Source organism: Bombus huntii, chromosome 16, assembly GCF_024542735.1.
Source record: "Bombus huntii isolate Logan2020A chromosome 16, iyBomHunt1.1, whole genome shotgun sequence".
Classification (NCBI taxonomy): domain Eukaryota; kingdom Metazoa; phylum Arthropoda; class Insecta; order Hymenoptera; family Apidae; genus Bombus; species Bombus huntii.
This window is the reverse complement of record NC_066253.1, coordinates 5,295,223-5,315,712: the sequence shown is the minus strand read 5'-3', so window position 1 is coordinate 5,315,712 and position 20,490 is coordinate 5,295,223. Positions and strand designations below refer to the sequence as shown.

At 40.4% G+C, this 20,490-nt stretch overlaps 3 protein-coding genes and 1 long non-coding RNA gene across 6 annotated transcripts; 1 reads left to right on the top strand and 3 right to left on the bottom strand.

The window, feature by feature from the left end:
- Positions 1 to 1,244: 1,244 nt before the first annotated feature.
- LOC126874641 (uncharacterized) lies at positions 1,245 to 12,773 on the bottom strand. Its single transcript, XM_050636922.1, has 6 exons — positions 11,979 to 12,773; positions 6,251 to 9,921; positions 4,193 to 4,326; positions 2,533 to 3,027; positions 2,062 to 2,316; positions 1,245 to 1,928 (listed from the first exon to the last, which is right to left on the bottom strand). The coding sequence occupies exons 1-6, from the start codon at positions 12,059 to 12,061 to the stop codon at positions 1,722 to 1,724; spliced, it is 4,845 nt and encodes a 1,614-aa protein (XP_050492879.1). The 5' UTR covers positions 12,062 to 12,773; the 3' UTR covers positions 1,245 to 1,721.
- LOC126874673 (uncharacterized) lies at positions 9,848 to 17,127 on the top strand. The gene is made up of 4 exons (XR_007692932.1): positions 9,848 to 9,990; positions 10,072 to 10,104; positions 15,288 to 15,615; positions 15,687 to 17,127. It is a non-coding gene; the product is annotated as an uncharacterized LOC126874673 (long non-coding RNA).
- LOC126874666 (putative protein kinase C delta type homolog) lies at positions 12,805 to 15,510 on the bottom strand. 2 transcript variants are annotated; one of them, XM_050636981.1, is made up of 4 exons: positions 15,371 to 15,510; positions 14,419 to 14,685; positions 13,943 to 14,144; positions 12,805 to 13,345 (listed from the first exon to the last, which is right to left on the bottom strand). In XM_050636981.1, exons 1-4 carry the CDS (start codon positions 15,508 to 15,510, stop codon positions 13,208 to 13,210), a joined length of 747 nt encoding a protein of 248 aa, XP_050492938.1. In that variant the 3' UTR covers positions 12,805 to 13,207. The 2 variants fall into 2 exon arrangements, with proteins under 2 accessions (XP_050492938.1, XP_050492939.1); XM_050636982.1 differs by having other exon boundaries at positions 12,805 to 13,307.
- LOC126874658 (ran-binding protein 3) lies at positions 16,981 to 20,016 on the bottom strand. Of its 2 annotated transcripts, none has more exons than XM_050636962.1 (4): positions 19,950 to 20,016; positions 19,609 to 19,701; positions 18,522 to 19,372; positions 16,981 to 18,447 (listed from the first exon to the last, which is right to left on the bottom strand). In XM_050636962.1, exons 1-4 carry the CDS (start codon positions 19,963 to 19,965, stop codon positions 18,136 to 18,138), a joined length of 1,272 nt encoding a protein of 423 aa, XP_050492919.1. In that variant the 5' UTR covers positions 19,966 to 20,016; the 3' UTR covers positions 16,981 to 18,135. The 2 variants fall into 2 exon arrangements, with proteins under 2 accessions (XP_050492919.1, XP_050492920.1); XM_050636963.1 differs by having other exon boundaries at positions 18,522 to 19,369; positions 19,950 to 20,015.
- Between the last annotated feature and the right edge of the window lie 474 nt (positions 20,017 to 20,490).

The window sequence follows — 20,490 nt, the reverse complement described above, 5'->3', positions numbered from 1 at the left end:
TCCCCTTCCACCCTCACTGATCCGATCTCCGCTTCGCGGAACTACGCGCGTACACCTTCCATCGTTCTTCATTTCTCGACCTTTCGCTTCCACGTAATCTGCATTGGAGGCTTCGCTAAATACCTTTTAAATTCGAAAAACTACCGATCACAAATTGATACATTAACGATGGTTGGATATTCCTACGATCTCAAGGAAAGGTCCATTTATTTAGGCTTTTAAAATAAGAACAGACTGCCGAGTTTATTTTAAGTTTCAATTAAAGATAGCAATGTCCATGTTCTTTGGAGAGTAATTAATTATTAAGTGCGACCGCTTAACTCACCATCCGTGTCGGAATGATCCAATTGAATCAATTAGCCGGCTAATGGGTCTATCAGTCGATGCTTTTTCTCCATTTCTTTTGCTATCGACCTCTACCTAACTCTAGGCTCTCTCTATATCATTTTCATGATTATCACAATTTAAAGATTAGCGATATCTACCAAATATTATGTCAGAATCGATCATCCTTGTTAGATTATGTCGACAAGTATCTTAGGATTAAATTGATCGTATTTCGGACATCCATGTGAAGTGTCCTGGAGTCTTCTTCAACGTGTCTCGACTTCGTTGCCGAATCGTGGTGCTTTGCCAATTCTACCGTGTGCTAAAGTTAGCGTATAGTCAGTGCGGAGCCAAGTGTGCGACCCGAAAAGCGAGAAGGAACACGAGAAAACGTATGGAGAAGAGAAAGACAGACGTGGACGGTAGACAGGATAGAAATAGAAAAAAAAAGATGAGTGGAGGAAAAATGGAAAAAGGGAAGGAGACACGAAAGGTGTAGGATTCATGAAAGAAAATGAAGCAAAGGTGGCGAAGAACGACGAAAACGAAAAGAAAACGCGGTCCTTTTATGAAAAAAAAAAAAAAAAAAAAAAAAGGAAGACAGGAAGAGCGAGAGCAGTCGTCTGTGGGTGGAAGACGCTCGAGACAGTATTTATCGTGGCCAAAGTAATGAGCCACTCGGAGTATTAATAACCTGACCGCGGTGTAACGCTAGAGGTTTAGAATAAACGCTGGAACGCGGTGCAATTAGAGGTCTGCGAGCATCTTCCGGTTATCTGATCGTGATATCTTCTTTCTAAAATATTTTGCTGTTCATCGCGTTAATTATAATTTAAGGCATGTTGTCTATTGTTTTATTTGAAATGTCATCGTAGCCAACGTCGGTAGAACTTTCGGCCTATCACGATTTTTGTCTAGAAACAAACTTGTTTTGTTTAAAAAACGAAACATAACGTCCAATTGAACGAATCGGTTTTCTCGCGGCCGAGCTTGACTCTGTAAACACTAGAACCTCATTTAAGTTCCACGAATGGCTAATCTATGTGTCCTATAAACGCAATGCGGCCTCTACGTTATAAAAACCTAGCATTTATCATCGAGAGCGATTCAGAGATATTGACCCTTGCTAGAACCGCTCATAGAATATCTTCCCCGACGAATGCCGTCATCCTCAATGATTCCATCGAGACTCAGTCAATTGTCGGTCCTGATAGACTCTAAAGTAACATTCAGTTTTCTCCGTTTGCCAAGAAACCAGCGTAAGCACCTGCTCTTTCGTTCGAATCAACTTTCAAATGATCATCAGGATCATTAACGTCGTAAGACAAGAACACCACGTTGAATACCGCCAACGTGCAAATCTGTGAAGTCGTGGCACGTCTCTGATAGTTTCTTCAGTCTGTTGCATTTGGGTTTGTATAGGAAAACCCACGGAAGACGCCCTGGTCCATGGAGGTGAGGATCTGTTCAGGTACAGGAGTCAGTCGTGGTCTTTCAGCAGTGAATGCTGTGTCAAAGTACTTCGTATCTAAAGTATGCTCCAGGGCTGGCTTGAAAGGTGGTTCCAGTTGCCTCCTTTCTAATCTATCCCATGGCAATTGCTAGAGAAATGAACATATTAATTGTTTTATGAATTTCACAGTTCATATGAGAGGTTTCAATTACACAGAATGGTCTTCGTCTGTGTTGGTGAATGGAGACCAGTCCGTAAATTGATTCTACAAGATTAATTACTTGGAAGAAAGAGTGCAGCGCAATTTCGTGACCAGGAAGCCTTTTCCCAGAGTCTTTTTCCAGAAGGGCGACCAATATGTCGCTGGAATCTTGGCTCAGGTAACGAGGTATAAACGGTCTTTCGTTGCATATACTCCAAAATAGCTCATCCTCGTCGCAGCCGGAGAATGGCGACTGTCCCGTGAGCATCTCGTACAGAAGCACGCCGTACGACCACCAGTCCACCGCCTGATTGTATTTCAGTCCCTTTATGATCTGCAATGCGGAAACAGTCAGTTGGTTAACTTAAAGAGACCAACGAATCGCGGCTCTTTGAGCGTCGCTTTTAGTGTCTTAATTTTGGAACTTGGATTCCTTCGACAGCCAATAATCCCAATTAAATTAAATAGCTCGCTCATGCTATTTGATAAGAAAAAAATGATCCCATTACACAAAGAATATTTTCTATTTTTGTTTGTGATCTTCTTTTACCTCGGGAGCCATGTAATCAGGCGTTCCACAGAAGGTGTCGGCGGTTCTGTCGAGAAAAATTTGCAGCTTGCACATGCCAAAATCAGCTATCCTAATATGCCCGTCGAAATCAAGCAGCACATTGTCTAATTTCAAGTCTCTGTACACTATTCCTTTCTTGTGCAAGAAATTTAAGCCAGACCAAATCTCAGCTGCGTAGAATCGAGCTCTCGGTTCTGGGAAACGACCCGACTTTTGAATATGAAACATCAAGTCGCCGCCGTTCAGGTATTCCATTACGAAGAACAAATGGGAGTCTGTCTGAAAGGTGCAAAACAGGTGACAGAGGTATGGGTGCCTCGTAGCTAGAGTCAGGACTTTCCTTTCGATTAAGGTACATTCTACGTCGTCGTCTTCAAGAACTACGTCCTTCTTCAGGCACTTTACTGCGTATACACACTCAGTGCCTCGGAGTTCGGCTAACAACACCTTGCCAAAACTGCCTTTTCCTAGGACCTAAGGAAAAATAACAAACATTATAACTTCCGCTCTTGTTTTTAAGGAAACCAATTTTAGGAATTTTGAAATTTATATTTTCAAATCTTTTAGGTCCCAAAATTCATTGATCAACGTATCGTATTATTGGAGAGGATCTAACTTGGGATTAGATATGGAAGAAATATCCACCGGGAGTAATTCTTATGAAACGACTGTAGTCGTCAAAAGTGAGGCAAGGTTCTGTTACTAGGTGGAAATCCAGGTCTGATAGAGTGAAAATGGCACACGGTGGAAAGTTCATGCGTCTAAAGCTAGAATGTCGCACGTGAGAGTGCCTCGGACTCGTTAAAAATAATTCGTTGCGTGCAGCTAATTTAGGTGAGTCTATTTGCGTGAGGTCCTTCGCAAAATTAAATTCGTTTTAAACTTTCTTCTCTGTAAATTTACTCACTGATAAGTCACCTGACTATAAAACCCTATTATCTTTCAATACAGATATTTCAAGATATTAAACTATCTGATGCCTAAAATTTATGCACAAGAAACTCTTCACTGTCGAGGAGATTTGAAGCTTTTTAACATCGTGATCGCGTTGGATCGAGCGTAGATTAGGAGGTCGAAGGTTCGTCGCACCTCCCAGTTTGGATCACTTCGCAGGGACACCTTGTGAATCAATCAAGTTGGGTTCACGTGTTACAGGTATACACGTGATACCGATTGGCTTTCATCCTGGTGAGCCAAGGGAGCTGATATATTTTATGCAAAGCAGGTATATCTACGAATATCTAGAAGATACCTGTATCAAGTCAATTCATTGAGCAGAAAATCTAAAATCCTCTAAAATTTCTCTTGTTTAAACTATCTCAATTTTCTAATAACAAAAATATAAATGCTTCCTCTTCCAAAATTCCATAAAGTTATTTAGAAACTGAACAACTCTTGTTATTTCAGATTTATGTAGAGAACCCTGAAAGTGAAACTGACGCAAGTTTTTGATAGAAGAAAGATAATCCGTCGTAGACGAAGCTTTCCATCATCTCGAAGTGAATAATTTGGGCGTTTCGTCAGCCGGGACCTTGGCAGAGGCCCGAGAGTTGCACGCGCCACGGTAAACACGACGATCGTGGCTAAAATCTGTTAACGACCGTTTATAATGATGAACCGCCTTGGGCAGCAAACTCACTTTTAGGAAATTGAAATCCGTCACGGTGTACTTCTTGAACCTTGGAAGATTGGTGGCCGGTGGCGTAATCCTTCCACTAGGGAAATGGTCTGAAGAGTCTGAATTCCTCTGGTTGTCCGACGACTGCGAAGGTGCTGTGAAATTAAAATAGAAATAATATATCAATCGATCTACCGATTGGGGCAATTTATAAATGTCATGGTTAGTCTTATTTTCGCATCCATAAGGCAAACGACATTGAAATACTTGCAGTGCATCTCTTTTTAAAGTCTCAGGTCGTAAAAATTGCCTGTTTCGGATCTTAAAGATACTTACTAACGAGTAAAGAGGAACGAGTAACTATTGGACAAGATTTGTAGAAAGAGAACGATCTCTTCCGGGATCTTCCCGGGCCAAAGAACGTCTGGTTGCTCGAATATTCGTCAAATTTTGATTAATAAGCGAATTAATTATCGATCTGGCTTTGGCATATGAACACGCTGTATGTTGGCCGACTAGCATTTCCCAAAAATAGAACTGACCGTTTTATGACGCGAACGGGACACGAGGAACACAACATAAATGATCGATTAAGGGACAGGTAGGAAGATTATAATAGATATAAGCACTAGAGACCGATTTAACCACGATATAATTTCATATTGCCGGAATTACGGTATCGTCTACCAAACTATTTTCTAGTTAGAATGAATGGATTTATGACAGCCACGTGGAATTGCGGCAAAGTCATAGATGAATACGCTTCTTGGACCAGCCAAGTCTGACTGCACGGCCAATGCTTAAGATCAGATATGAAAAAAGTGAGAAATATGCTTTCGAGGGTACCAAACATTGAAAAATCTTAGTTACTCCTTTGATCCCTACTTTTAGCGGGTTGGAATAAGTAACTCACCTTTCTTGAGCGCCTGCAAGGCTTCTGCCACGAGTTTTTGGTTCAATCCACAGAGATTTCCAGTCAGTTTCTCACACTTTTTGTGACAGGCCATATCACAATCTATTTTTAAAGGTTCTGGGTCTTATTTGTTTGATTTTATAACAAATACCTTTGATGCACCTTGTTTGTACGAAAAAAAGCTAATTTAACGCGAGAACAACGGTCTCTCGCGGTTCTTTATCTACTGATACCCAGTAAACCCATCGTCCATCTAAATTTATCTCGAAACTCTTGTTTGCAGCATCAACTAATCGCGACTGCATTGTAAAGTCTAGAGTATTGTTATGAAACCGCGCCACATCTTATAAATAGAACCACTATGGGCACAACCATGTGCATTAGTTTTAAATCAAGGTACTAAACAATAATTGACCATTTATGACAAATTAATTGTATCTATATCAAGATTTAAGAAAGTTATACATATATATATATATATATATGTATATGTATATATATTCATTTATTTATTGAGATATTGAGACAACGAAGAACTAGTGAAGACCATTTTAATAATTACGGTACTTCCTGTAAACAGACTGGTAAATAGTGTCGTTGACTCTATGACAACGACCTTACATAACGACGAAGAACTGGCTTCACGTTTGTAACAGGAACACGTGATACTGTTGGATCAGAGAATGCATCTGGATGTGGAACGGTTACGCAACAGCTGATTGTTTGCTGATACTCTGACAGCCTGACCATAAGACTTTGTATCTCTCTAGAATTTCATGCAGAAAATAGCTTATAGGTAATAGAGTGAATCACACATTAGTCACAATAGTTACAAACGATATCTGTTAGTCACAAGTTAGCAAACTGCCATATTCTTAAGCAACTGGTTTTAATATTTTCGACCAATTTAATATATTTACGTTTACGTAAAATCAATGAAAAAGTCAATGGTTATCAAAAAGATATTGAAAACAGCACGTTCCTCTGAACATAAACACACCACCCACACTCTGGGAAGACGGTAAATTTCTGCGAATCTGCAACAAACTTCCTGGCAGTTCGACTAAACAGAATCCTGGGATGAGGCAAACGTGAAAAAAATCGAAATTGCGCAATCTGTCTACACTAACAGAACAAACGATCCAAAAATACTATAGAATAAGTACTCGATATCCTTGGCGAGCCGTCGAAGCCAGAGTCGTTACTCCTGGTGGAATTCATCCTCTTGTGCTCCGGGTCATCATCCGTACACGTGGATCCACTGCTTTCCGTGGTTGCCGTACTAGTGGTACTTCCGGTACTGTCACTGCTCACAGATGGCGTCCTGGAGTGATGCTTTTTCCTCTTGATCTTGGCACGACGAACCTTAGACAAGTCTCTGGGTGTAGCAGTTAACAACGCCGATGGAGTCGTGTAAAACATCCTAATGAGATCTATGGGTTTCTGAGTAGGTGTATTATTCTTGGGATTAGGTTTAGCGGAATTCTTTACTTCTGAAGTTTTCAAGACTTCCTGACTCTTGGCGCAACTTTTCTTGGTAGAACTCTTCTTGGATCCCTTGTTGTCTTTACTACCCTCTTTCTTGGTAGAGCTTTTCTTGATCGTAGAAGATTTCTTTTTTCTAACCACCTTCTTCTTTTTAGAGGACTCTGGAGTATCTTCTGGACTGCAAATCGCGTTGGCTTCCTTGGAGGGCACTGAAATATCTTTCTCTTCGTTCACGTTAGAAAGGTCACTGCGATTGTTCCACTTGGACATTGTCAATATTTCATTCTCTTGGTATTCGTTGGTCGGTGTCTTGGGCTCGTCCTCTTCGTACAGAACCTGAGAACCGGATCTAGTTGGGGTGGGCGTTTCCTCGATGTTTATTACAGGCACAGGAATCTCAGCGGTCGGTGTGGAGACTTCGGAAGCCGGAACAGTGGTATCAGGAGTATTCGTCGTGGATTTAAAAGAAATAGTCGATGACCAAGAGTCTTCTCTCTTGAAAGGAGCCTTCTTTACGGTCGAGTACGCATCTTGGTCGATTGTTATAGACAGGTTCTTCTTCTTCTTTAATCCTTTCTTAGGAGCGGAATCACCTTTATCAAAGTCTGACTTCTCTGAAGTACTCGAAAGCGTTCCAGTGCTGGATATTATCTGTTCAGTCTTGAATTTCGACGACTTCTCCTCGGTCTTCCGCTCCTCCTCGATTACGGCGATATTACTGAACTCGGCTGGCGGAGTGGCGACGCTTATTTTAGGATCAGTCTCTTTTTTCTTGTCCAGCTGCCCGCTGCCGAGGTCCTCGACCGCCTGACCTGGCTCCCAACTCTTGGAATCAGCGAAATTGAATCCCTTGTTGGTCACTTTCGTCACTTTAGGACTCTCCGGTCCCTTGATCTCGCTCCAGAAATCTATAGATTCCGTGGACGTGCTTTTAGACAAGCTTCCAATCTCTCCAACTACCGCTGGTTTCTGTAAAGCCATTTTGGTCATCAAATTTTCGTCGACGGATATAGACTGTTTTAAAGCATTTGGATCTATCCGTTCTTTGGTTGGAACAGGCGTAGAATCCACACTGATACTTCTGTCTAAAGCAACGCTGCTCTCGCCAGGAGTATCGACCTTGGAAAGTTTAGTTCTCCACGGGATCTTGGACTCTTTGTTTGTTCGCGTCTCAGTCTTTGTTGCACTCTGCGAATTGGCCTTAGCCTCCGCTTTGTTTTCTATTCTGTTACTCTCAGTCTTCTCCGTTGGCACCTTGAAGGGCAATCTTGAAATTTCTTCGACACCTTTCTTTACCATCTTTTCAACACTCGGCCCATTCACCTTGCCGCCCTTGTCATCCTCTATTACATGCTTTCCTATCTTTTCAGCGACTTTTCTCGAACCTTCTGCTTTTTGCGTGTCACCTTTGAGACCCTCTGACAAGGTCGTTTTAATCACGACGTTGTTATTTGCATCGTCAAGGGAAGAGGAAGTCTTCGTTGATCGATTATCTTCTTTCAAGGACTGTCCAAGATGATCTACGTTCGACTCTTCGGTAGAAACACCTACTTTGGAGGCGTTATTCAAGGTCACAGCTTTGTTCACCTTCCTTCCCGAAGATACGACGTCTTCGTCGCGTTCGGCTTTCGTCGGTTTTGCCAGGTACTGCCGTTCTCGTAACGTACACTTTGGCGCTTCTACGGCATTATTTTCATCCGTATTAATTTTAGACGCTTTTGGCAGCCTGTCCGCAGCCGATGGAAGCGCTTCGCTGGCGCTGCTCTCGCTCGCCAACGGCTCGACACTTAACGTCACGTTGTTCTCATCAACCCTTGTGATCATGGGATCGTTGTGGATCTTGGGTTCTGATAATTCCTGCTTTTTCGCAACAGAGACGACAGAGGACACTGGAAACTCCGGAACCTTTTTATCTAGAAATTCTAATTTCTTCTGCTTGGGAATTTCAATGGCTTTCTTCTGTATTACTTCTTTCTTCTCTTTTGGCAAGATTTTATCCTTGGACGATGTCTTTTGGTTCGTATCCTTATTCTCTTCTTTGACATTTTCAGATGAGATCCGACGAAGTGTTTTTTCTTTAGGATACTCTGGCGTTTTCGTAGCCTCTTCTGTCGCATCTACAGGTAAGATCCGATTAATCTTTCTTTCTGTAAGAGACTCTGACGTTTCTTCTGCTTTCATTCCATTGGTAATAGTTTGTAATTTCTTCAGAGGATCGTTTTTCACAGTCTCCGGAGGCGTCTTCACCGTGAAATACACGCTGTTTCTCGAGGTATCCTTTATATAGGGTTTCTTCACGGGTAACACGATTTCCGTTTCAGATTCTTCTTCAACCTCGCGTCTATCCGTCTTCCGTGTAAGTAATTTTCTGGGGACGGGAATTTTCACGCTTTCCCTGAATTGTTCCACGGGACTACTGTTCACCCAAATGGTAGAAAAGTCCCCGACGCTGTTGCTGGCTTCGACCTTGAACATCTGCGGCCTCGAGTGCTTCCGAACTTTTTCCTCGTCATTCTCACTTGTTTGGACATCCGCGGAGGCGTCGCTGGAGGTACTAGGCGTACGTTCCCTTAAATTTTCACCTGCCTCGGGCGGCGAAGGCTTTTCGGTAGTTTTCTTTTTCTTTTTCACCTTTTTTAAGGTTTTCCTTACCTTCTGCGACGTAGCTTCCTCCTCATCCTGGGACCCAGGCTCTCCGTCGACGCTCCTGCAGAAGATAGGAACCGCCCTTGGTCCTCCAGGAGCACCTTTCTTAATCAGAGTCCCTCTACGAACCTCGTTCTCGATCTCAGCTTGTTCCTCGGCAACCAGAGTATCCAATACCTTTGCCTGTACTTGAGCGTAAGTCACCTCTCTTTCTATCTGTTCAGGATCCAACTGTATATCCGCCGAAGATCTTCTCCTGGTGAATCTTCTAGTAATTTTATTCTTTATCTGTTGCAGATCTTGGCCCTCTTCGTCCTCTTCCGTTTCCAAACTCACTTGATGGAACAACTGCAAACGTTTCTCCGCCTCGTCGAGTTTCTTGTCCTTGATCAAGAACTTCTCAACCAATAATTCACCCACAGACTTCTCGTGCCTCTCGTTATGCTGTCTCAGAGCGGGATTATCTTTCAAGGCCTGGCTCCTGATTTTGATCGTGGGTCTGTCACGACGTAGACGATTTCTTTGATGACTACTCTCGTGAGTCAGGGTCCTGGGTGTCGAGACGTCGATGTCCGCGGTGTCGATGACGCGTCTAGGCCGGCTGGGCACTGACGCGGGAGAGTAACGACGCAGAGTGGACAGTGGGGACTCGGAGATGGTCGACAGATGTGGCGAGTAACGGGACAGCGGCGAATGGAGCGGTCTACGCGAATAACTTCATGAAATTCTGGTTGCTAGGCAACGTGGATGCTTCCCTGGCGGTTTCTCTTTGGTATTTTTTTAAATAATAAGATTCAAAGACCTTGAATTTGGAATAGAAAGATGCTGAATATAGCGTATCGTTTGTTTGTAGACGAGTCGAACACGAAGAAAGTACGCTAAGCTGGTAAAAATAATTTTTATCGTAAGGAAGGTTGACTTAAAAAATAGCAAATCGTTGTTTGGACGGTTACATAATGTTTACGAAGACTCGGCAATTTTTGTGTCGCGCAATTGTTTCGAACCTGACCCGATAAGCTTCCGATTGCGTGGTCTCGATACCAGAAGCTTCTTCTCGCGATGCATTATACATTGCAGGGATGGAAAGCGCATCGTGGACACTTGTTACGCGCGTTGCCTCTGAATTTGGCTTCGGCCATGGCCACGAACGATTGACAGATTTCGATTCATGAACAGTTACACGATGACAAACAAGTGGTAATTGAGCGCACATATGGTTCTACTGACCGATATTAATCATGAAAGGCGATTGAAACTTCTCGTCAGGTTTTTCGCTTGTCACTCCTCTACAAATGTTGAGCTATTGTCTTTGGTATTGCATATTTTATTTAGATAAATAATTTTCCAATTATATTTTCCCATCATTTCTACATTTATCTAAATAATTTTCTATTTAAAAAATACGCTGTACGTAAGATATCGATTTAAATTGTTTAATATTTTTGTCGCGTTAATTTTGTAAGTTGCTGAAAAAATTCAAAAAGGAAGAAATCTCTCTTAATTATTGTTTTATAACTGAAAGTTCTATTTACTAATCCTCAGTATATAGTGTTGATCGTTACTTATAATGATTTTCCATTTATGTAAGAACAATAATTTTATTCTCTGCGCATTATTTACAAACGTTTACATTAAACCTTTCAGTGTTATAAAATAGATAACGTAATCGCGGATTTTACTAGTGGATTTTTTGGCAATGCAACGACTGCGACGGAGTTTTATCACGTGGAAACTACACGTCCAGACACTTGGCTATTTTTAAAGGCTAATATTTTCGATCAGCCCGCTGCTCCTCCTGATCCTTTTGATTCGCTCGAATCCGCGGATTAATCAATTAATCGGCATCTCGCGTTTTACTAATAACTTTGAGATTTGACAGATCGTTCGTCGTTTGTCAAAATTTCGAATAACATTCTAACAGAGTTATTCCAATTGCAGAGTATCGTGTGCGTACAATTTCACGTCTGCTGCACCAGCATGTTCCGATCTATGGAATTTTCCTTTCATTTTCCACTGGCTTACTCGAAGGAAAATTGGGAAATGAGCTTGCTATTTCGGTTAGCTTCTTTATCGCTCCTCGCGCATTCACGTAACTAACCACCAGAGAAGCCTCCGCGACGACGAACGTCACTCCGCGACCAAGAATAATGGTCCGCGAAGGAAAAGCGGGGAAAGAAAGCGAAGAAAGGAACCGCTTCGTGGAACGCTATTTTCGCTTGGATTAGATGGACGATCGGGGCAAACGGGACGAACAAGTGCGGCGGAATAATCAAACTCGAAGTGTGTGTTTGCCAGAAGATGGTAGAAAATGTATTCCGAGAGAGTCCTTTGTTCGAAAAAGAAAAATCTCTTTAATCGTACCGTAAAAAACGATGAACTGAACAAAGTGCCGAATGAGAAGTAGTACACTTGTAAGACACAATAATAAGAAATTGTGTCTGTCGTGTCATTTTATTTAGACGTAAAAGAAGAAAAATTGATACAACGAAGAACACATGTTGTGAAGAGGAACTAAAGAAGGCGATGAAAATCAAATGTAAACAGCGTGTCCACTGAGATAGAGTGGAAAAGAGAAAAATTCAAAATTTGTAAAAAAGAAAACTGTTTCACGATGAAATGCAAGAAGTATCTCTGGCGGCAAAACAAATTACCAAAAGTGAATCGAGACATTTTTTGCATGAAAATAAAGAAATATAGTTTAGAGGGTATCTTAGGAGGGCTAAGAGGAAAGGAAAATAATTGGACGAAGAAAAAGCTTACCGTGGAGCACCGGTCATCAATGAACTGTGATTAGAGAAGGGTCCCCCGTAGTAATAGGGCAAACTGTCTCCGTAGTAGGGCATCGTGGCGATGATTATCCAATAGATTTACGCGTACAGTCGTCGAACGGCTGGAATTCGAAGAGGGAGCACAAACAGAGGGAGGCGCGAACAGCGAGCACGAGCGGTTCCACGCTCTCGAAGACGACTGAGTGCGGCACGGATCGCCGGCGAACGCGTTCTCAGGTGTTCGACGAGCCGTTCTCACGGTTCAGGGAGCCAACACCGACTGAGTCTAAGCCAGCGACCCAGTGTAATAATAGAAGTCTAGTATATGTGGCATCCTAGCGTCTAACTATACTAGCTGGACTGTAATAACCCGTACAACGTCTCATTGCTTTTCTACAAATATTTTCCGTATTGTAGCGTTTACGTGACTCATTGCGAGGACTAGAAATGAATCGTATGAACCGATTGTCAAATCTGATGTAACGAGCCTTTTCCCATGCGTTCCTATGGTGTCATCGCTGGCGAACACCGCGAAGCATTTTGCTAACGCAAAGAGACACGAAAATGGTAAAAGAGAGGACGATTATTATTTTTCTATGATCGAACGCGATAATACGAATATTTTTCATTTTAACGATGAACGTTTCCGTTTCGGAAAATTGACAGGGACTCGAATACAATGTGAAGAACTGTCGACAGAAATTTTGGTAAAACGTATATTGGTTAAAATCACTCGTCACTATCATGCTGTTAAGAACACAACAACAACATCGATGAAAGTCGTGAAGAATACCGAAAGACGCGCAATCATGCATCGTGAGGCTCGCGGTATAACATGCACGTCAAATTGCCAGGCGACGAATTTCGCGTCGTTGTCTCTGCAGCCGTGTAAAACGCGCAATGTGTCAGCGGAGCCACGGTTTCGCGTTGTTTTGTATTCGGCCATCGAGACCCGCGCCAAATGTTTCCTTCCTCGGTGCCTATTGTTACTTGTTCAGGGAAACTTAGAAATAGCCAACGAATGGCAACGAATTCTATTTCAAGTCAATTCTACAACTAACTTTAGTTTGAAAATTTACTTGAAAAGTTAAACTTTACAAAACTCGTGGTACAAATTTAAATTGCTTACATGGTGAAACTTACACTTAAGGTGCATCAAGGTGAAAAGGATATACATATATACAAGACGATTGTTTTCGTGAAAATTCTTTTACTTAAATCTTACTTACCGTCGCATCTGAGACCCTGTCGAAAAAAACCATACAACATGGAACCGCAATGATCGCAAAAGGTCGGTGACATGAACGTATAAGGGCGAAACCTGTGAGGCACATCTACCTTGAAACGCTCCCTCAAGTACTGCCATCGAACAAGTATTAACAAAATTAGAACGATTCTGTGTAGGATTGGACGTTGCGTTACTTTGAACAAATAGCATAAACAGATGCAGTGCGGGCTACCAGAAATAACATATAACCGCTTTTTATAAAAATAGATATCAGATACTTTCACAAAGTTTCAATGTCCTTACTACAAAAAGGAAAACACATACGTATATAATTAGATCTGTTTTCAGGGACACAAACTTGGATTTCGGGTTTTGAATTACTGGAAAATTATATGTCTGAAAATATTCGGTATTTGGTAGAATTTACCGTTGCATCACGAGCAAACGTTTGCACACGGATTCTCGACGTTTAGAAATAGACATAAATTTTAGCATAAGAGACAACATTAGAAACAGTGTTGTTTTCCATGATCATGGATCATTTATACGTCATTAAGCAAATAAGCAAACATAGTTTCCTCGAGATATACATTGAACTTTTACCAAAAAAAAAACACCACTGATTCTCATCAAAGGAAATGGACAAACGAATATCGATTATTCTCATAAATCTTGAAGAAAATTTGTCGCTTGTACGTTGCGAGGTTGTGTAAAGCGAATGCACTTACTATCGTGTTTTCGGACTCCCTGCCACTTTCCGGGCACTTGGTTAACAATTTATCATGGCACTTCTTGTGCACCGCTGTTTGGCAGGCTGAAACGCAGGAATGGAATATTAATAGAGGTACAACGTGGCCGGTACAGTGGGAAAAAGTGCTGTCTGAGATATAATATTTACCTTGGCATTGATACCCTTGCTTTCCGAATCCCCTGCGACAAACAGCACATCACAGATTAATTGGAAAATACGCCGTACTTGAGGAAACCGCTGGCCGATACTTGAGTGATATGCCGAACGGCACGGTGCAAACTATTTTTAGATGTCCGCACGTATATCGTCGAAGCAGCCGTCTTTTACGATAAATCGAAACTCTTCGATTATTACTACGCTGTCTGAGAGCGAATGTTCTCGATAAAACGTGTGTTCGTGGCTGCTTTGTTTCCTCAAGACATATTTCTTTCATTTACGTTTTACAAACTTTACCAAAGGAAATCCTTGCAAAAGGCGCAGAAGGTCGGTTGCCTGAAGAATTTTGCAACTAGTTTGTGACCTCGAACCACGTGCACCTTGTTATGTTTTACTGCTCCTCTCCTTTTCGTAATTGCTCCGCCGATGTTGTTCTTTTCGCGTGCAGGAGACACAGATGCAGCCGCGATATCCCGTCGGGGAACCCTGGTTTTGTATACGTATGTTTTCCCTGTGGACGTTGTCGGTGGTAGATCTGTTGGATTTAGTACTGGAATTCTGGTTCTGAAACCGTATCACGCCATTTTTCTTATATCTTTCAATTATTGCTTTCTCAGTTGCTGCGTATTTTTCAATGGAGGTAAAATTTAATTTGATGCTATAAACTCGTATTTCTCACTTCAAAATCTTTTAAAGAGCCATTAAGGGAATTTGACTTTCATTTTCGTTTAGTGTTCGTCGATTCAATTGTACGCTTGTAATTGAAGTTTCTGATATTCATTTTGAATGTAGAAATTTTAACACGAACTTAACTCGATGGATTATACCGAAATATTTAATGAAAAATTTATTGCGCTGGACTTATTACTGTGCCCTGTAGTAAACTCTGTAGTAAACATTGTAACATTTTTATTACAGATATTCTAGCTATTCAGTTGTATTCTAAACTTCACTTGTGAATTTGCAAGCGTAAACTTGCAATTTGTTAATGCTGATTCTAAATCAATTAAATTTTCATAAGAAAGTAATTCAAGCTTCTAAAATTTGTATATGCAAACTAAAGTATTTCGTACCAAAATTTTGTTCCTAAAAGACAATCTGATTAAATATCTTCTATTATAACAGTGTACAATTGTGAAATACGTTTAACTATCATTTAATTGCAGGTATTTTATCTGGAGAGGTTGATTAACAACAGAAGGTAACATCGAACAGTCATGGAACAAGCTTTACCTACCGAATGGCTCACCTGTAAGTGTATCCTTCCGCGCCCACGCGTGCCTGCGGACTTCTTCCAGCTCGTGGGCTTCTACGGTCCGCGGACGACTTCCGGCCTGAACCACCGCCTGCGTTGCGCCTCTTCGCGTGAGCACCACCGGTGAACATCATTTTCCTCCTATTCACCTACTTACTCTCTTTGCCTTCTGTCCACGCTAATTCTTTTGTCATTGATGACAATTCATTCAAATGCTTCAACGTCGAAAGATAACACTGGTAACATGCTAAACGTTCACGAATCAGTACCTGAATCACCGCGTGCTCGATCGTCGATGCTATCTTTTTAGTTTCCCGCCTCGTGACGCTCGAATTCCGGGGCACTTGGCCGCGTAATGCCAGAAGAATTCTCGTCCATCGGCCAGCAACATTTTCCTTTCTGTCCGCCACGAACAAGGCATCGGTCACTTACAATCGATTAAAACTTACTGACTCCACCTTCGCGAAGAAACAGCGGGCAGAACACGCGTCACATTGTTAGTGAAATTATAATAGACTATTCTCGACCAAAGAAATGGGTCATCAGAGGAATTGTGACCTTGATAAGTCAAGTCAACAAGAAACGAAGCATAACCATTAAATCTTCTAAATCTCGATCATCTCCTTTATCGAGGATTACACTGGACTCCTTAATTGGTCATTTTAATTGTACCAACGGTATCGTTACTCGTCTGAATAAGTTCTGACAGTTGATTGGCTTTTTCAGATCCGATGTCACATTCGGCACTGTTCACTTACCACTGATTTCATCGTTTTTAACCTTTGTGCACCAAATAATAATAAGAAGAAGAGCTACGATTATAATTAAAAAGATATGGCTTCCAAGCGAGAAGGAAAATCCCTGAGGTTGTCACAGAAATTTTTGAAAGAAAAGGTTAGAAGACACCGAGTCTCTACTTCAGTCTCACTCTTCTCACCCTTGCGAAGATCACATGTTTTTGATCAAATGGATGTATGACTAATACTCGAGAAAGAAAACGTTACATCGACTATGGAAGTGGAAGATGTCTCTTCTTTTCAATTTCCTCTTCTTTGGTCCAACGTTCCGATGTGATACATCGTTTCAACAGGAATGTGTCGCGACCAAAAGTAGTATTAACGATATTCAAACGTCAGCTACACAGTTTGATTGACTCCACACGATATTTGAATGCTGTACTTTAGCAAGTCTCTCTCGTTTTCTGAAAATAACGACTACTGACTGCTGTAATTTATGGAATACATACGATCAAATTGAAAACTATGGATCATCGCGTGGATGTTGACGAACATAGGAACTGGATTTTGACGCCTAAAACGTTGTGTAGCTTTGCACGAAACTCTCGAATCTATAAATATCAGCCTGTTGAATACCGCCCGCCATCGAGTCGAGTAGCGCCGCGTGCGGGAAATATTAGAATACGCTATCCGGCGCGTTTTCCAGCCTGGAAAAGCAAATGGATTCCAGAAAAATTTCTGGACAGGTTAAAAAAAAATAGTTCTATATTAGATAAGAAAAGACTTGTACATTTCAGACAAGCTTGACTTTGGTTACTTTTTTTTTTTTAATAAATTTGAATAGTATAAAAAAAGAAACACTAACGATTGATTTTTTTTATGCAAACGAATGTATTTGTTCGATGTGTAATTAACGATGTGTACAATGAGTTCGTTTCCTTACATATCAAGTACAGAAAAACAATAGCAATAATTCATTATTTGTATCATGAATAAAATTTTTTTCTACGTTAATTAATATCTTTGCAGTTCCATTACTGCAAATTGCATTAAAGAGCAATTTTGTGACTGACTCCCCTCATTCTTCCTCGTGGAACAAACGAGCGATTGTCGTGTCGATAAATATCGTTAAGCAGAAAATTAAAGAGAGAAGCCGTTTTATACACAGCCTTTGAAATACCGCGAGGAAATTGTCTGATTTTCTTCGGTACTATATACACTTAAAGTAAAGTACAAATAGTTACAGATTCGATCATGAAACAACCTGAACATTATGTGCTCGTGATAGAACCTTATGTAATGTATATTTCAAACAGGCTCGCAATGTTTTCTCGTCGATAAACATGTGTAGAGCTGTTACTTTCGCTCACGGCGGAACTACATCTTAAATAATGTGACTAATCTTAATTTTCTTAAAAGGTACAATATTTATATATTTATATTTATGTATAGCGGACAAGGAATAGAGAATCCTAAATCGATACGAACATCGCTACGATAAAAATCCAAATGATTCTTATAAAGAGACTGATCACTGGAAACTAAAAACGCTGTTCTTCTTCAAAGCGTACAACACGGTTTCGTGACTGATTTGTGTGTGTATATGTGTATATGTGTGTTCGTATTATGCTATTATCAAAACTCCCTAGCCAGTGGTTTCCTCGGTTCCTTTTAAAAAACGCTGCTTGAAATTCGTGTAAAAGAATTATCGGTTGGGAATGATTAGAAAATATATACCAAAAAGAATTTGGCTTGGTATTTTCGCCTTTTTTGTCTCCTCTTGCTTGTCTGCAAACATCAGTGCACCACGGGATATATCATCAAAGTCTAAGAACTTCCACAAGGGGAAAAAGCGCGAATCATAGCCATAGTTCTATTGTGTACGAATTACTATAGAAACAAATAGGGCCTGATAACTTCGACGTAGTTTCCCGAATCTTGTTCTCACGTGTTAGCAACTTCTGCGTCGCGTACATTCAGATGATAACTGGCAAACAGCTCGCAGGGACGACTGATCGACTGTCACTGTTCAGTAGCTAATTTCTTGGGGTGGCGTAGCTGTGCGCGTACTAGCCGCTCTTCCAACAAATCATGGAGTTGTTCCACTTCCTTTGGCGCTGCTTGAATAATGAAGATTCTGATACTTCCTTGAACATCCATCGCCGTTAGTCTTAATGATTTAAGTGCCGCTCGTTCCGCGATCATTCCTGGCCATACTTTTGTGTTCATAATTAATCTCTGCGTCCCTGCAGTGCGTCCCACTAATCGAGATTCTTCGTCGCGGTCGTTTAGCCTTAAAGTACCTCTACCTCTTTCTTGCCAACTGCCACTAGCCTGAACAAAATCGGAAATTTGTCGTGAATGAATCATTCTGAAAAATTGAAAGCAGAAATAATTCTTATACAAACCTTATCAAACGCAAAGAATTTACAGTTAATCTGAAGAACATTCGTTTCTCCTTCTTCACCAGTTAATGGTGTTATTTGACTATACTTCCTCTTATTAGCACGGTTTGCTTCTTCTAATTTTTGAGCAGCTTCGGTTAATGTTAGATTTGATTTGGAGGTAGTACGACATGCTGCTGACGCACTGGAAAAAAGAAGCTCTGTGGAACCATTTGCATTTGTGCTTTCCTCCTTCTTTTCCTTTTTCTCCTTGTCTTCCGTTTTGTCGGAATTTTCTGCATCGTTCGCAATCATAACGCGTTCCTGTAGGTTCTGACCAAATACAAAGTTTGGTTCTGACGCACAAGGCGTTATTGTAGTATTTACACTATCTTTTGTGCTTGTGCCTAGCAACAGGAAGGTGGGCTTTACTTCCTCAATTGGCTTGTCTTCCCTTTTAGCTTCTTTTACTTCACTTTTACTTTCTGTTACTTCACCTTTAGTTTCTTCTACTTCACTATTATCATTTTTCTTTTCACTTTTATCATCCTTTTCTTCATTCTTATCTTCCTTTGTTTCTGTTTTATTATTTTCCTTTTCTTTATTCTTTTCATCTAATAATGAATCTGTGGCTTTTGCAAACGGATTCTGAAACTTAGCTGGTTGTAGATATACTTTAGTAGTAGGCTGACTGTTTGTCACTGTGCTCAATTGAGATGGCCACAACGTGGATGACTTTCTTTCCTTGACTAAGTTCTTGATGGAATCACTACACCCAAACGTTGTTCTAAACTTTGACGCAGCTAACACTGGCTTGTTAGAACTCGAAGGTGATTCCTGGATATTATTTTCTGTCGATGAGCTCTCCATTTCTTCTGAAAAAATTCAGATTTCATAAACTACTAGTCATAAATTGTTACATGCAAATAACACCTATCACATCATAACCTATGTGGTTCCCAACAAAAGTTATTGAGACAGGTCAGAAACTACGCTATATTGTAGCGAGATAACGAAAATATATCAAATATAGCAACTGTATGTAAATATCATAGAAAAAACTGATGATAAAGTTACGCATGTGGAACAAAAAATAACACTACGTATTTACCACTGTTGGAATTTTCAGGTGAATCCCCCGGTGACTCTTGTGGTGGATCTACCTTTAAAACATAGGATGGTCGATTCGTCTCTTCTTTATTTTCTACGTGAAATTCAAAAACAGATAGTTAACATAATTGTCAAACAAAATTATTTCCTCAATCTGTTGTAACGCTCTAGAGAGTAAATATTGCCGAGAAAGGAAGATACGGAAATACATAGGAATCAAAGAAGAATAACATGGATAAAAAAAAACAATGATTTCCTATGAATTTTCAATTATTATAATTTACATAATCGTGCAGAATTTATCGTTAATTTACTGTATAGGAAAGGAGTCACAAAACGCACCCTTGCAGTCCGCCATTTTTTACGTGGAAGTGGTCAAGTGTCGCCATCTAACCATATCCATTAGAAGATAAAAAAATATTCTCTACTACATGTGATCCATACATAGATTCATATATACATGTATATATAGTTACATATTTTACGTAGTAATAATATTAATATCATTAAATTTTTCTTCTTTCAAACGTAAGAATGTCGTAATATCTAATCATTATATAACTTCTGTTTTATTTAAATTAGTAAAAGTTGACTAAATAACATCGTTGCGAGATACAATTAACCAAAAATACAATCCGAAATATTGGTACTAAGGAAACAATTTATTGATTACTTACATTCATTGACTGGTCCTCAATTCTAGTTTATTACTAAACTGTGGATTTTTATGATTAACAATTAAAGAAATTTATCTACTACATATCATAACAAACGCTCTACTTTGAATATTTTATATGTATATTTTTGCACTGCATGCATTATGTGGATCTTTGCACCTTCAAATAAATGCACAAAAATCCGCAGTCCATTTATTACATATTCA

Excerpts from the sequence above, each read along its gene's own strand:
- LOC126874666 (XM_050636981.1), bottom strand. The coding sequence starts at position 15,510 with ATGATGTTCACCGGTGGTGCTCACGCGAAGAGGCGCAACGCAGGCGGT. Across the intron at positions 14,686-15,370 it reads GCGGAAGGATACACTTACAG|AACCAGAATTCCAGTACTAA; the intron begins GTGAGCCATTCG and ends ATACGGTTTCAG. Across the intron at positions 14,145-14,418 it reads TTTTGCAAGGATTTCCTTTG|GGGATTCGGAAAGCAAGGGT; the intron begins GTAAAGTTTGTA and ends TGTTTGTCGCAG.
- LOC126874658 (XM_050636962.1), bottom strand. Across the intron at positions 19,373-19,608 it reads ACCTGAAAATTCCAACAGTG|AAGAAATGGAGAGCTCATCG; the intron begins GTAAATACGTAG and ends GAATTTTTTCAG. Across the intron at positions 18,448-18,521 it reads AATTCTTTGCGTTTGATAAG|GCTAGTGGCAGTTGGCAAGA; the intron begins GTTTGTATAAGA and ends GATTTTGTTCAG.
- LOC126874641 (XM_050636922.1), bottom strand. The coding sequence starts at position 12,061 with ATGCCCTACTACGGAGACAGTTTGCCCTATTACTACGGGGGACCCTTC. Across the intron at positions 9,922-11,978 it reads TTGATGACCGGTGCTCCACG|ACCGCTCCATTCGCCGCTGT; the intron begins GTAAGCTTTTTC and ends TTATTCGCGTAG. Across the intron at positions 3,028-4,192 it reads CGGATTTCAATTTCCTAAAA|GTCCTAGGAAAAGGCAGTTT; the intron begins GTGAGTTTGCTG and ends ATTTTTCCTTAG.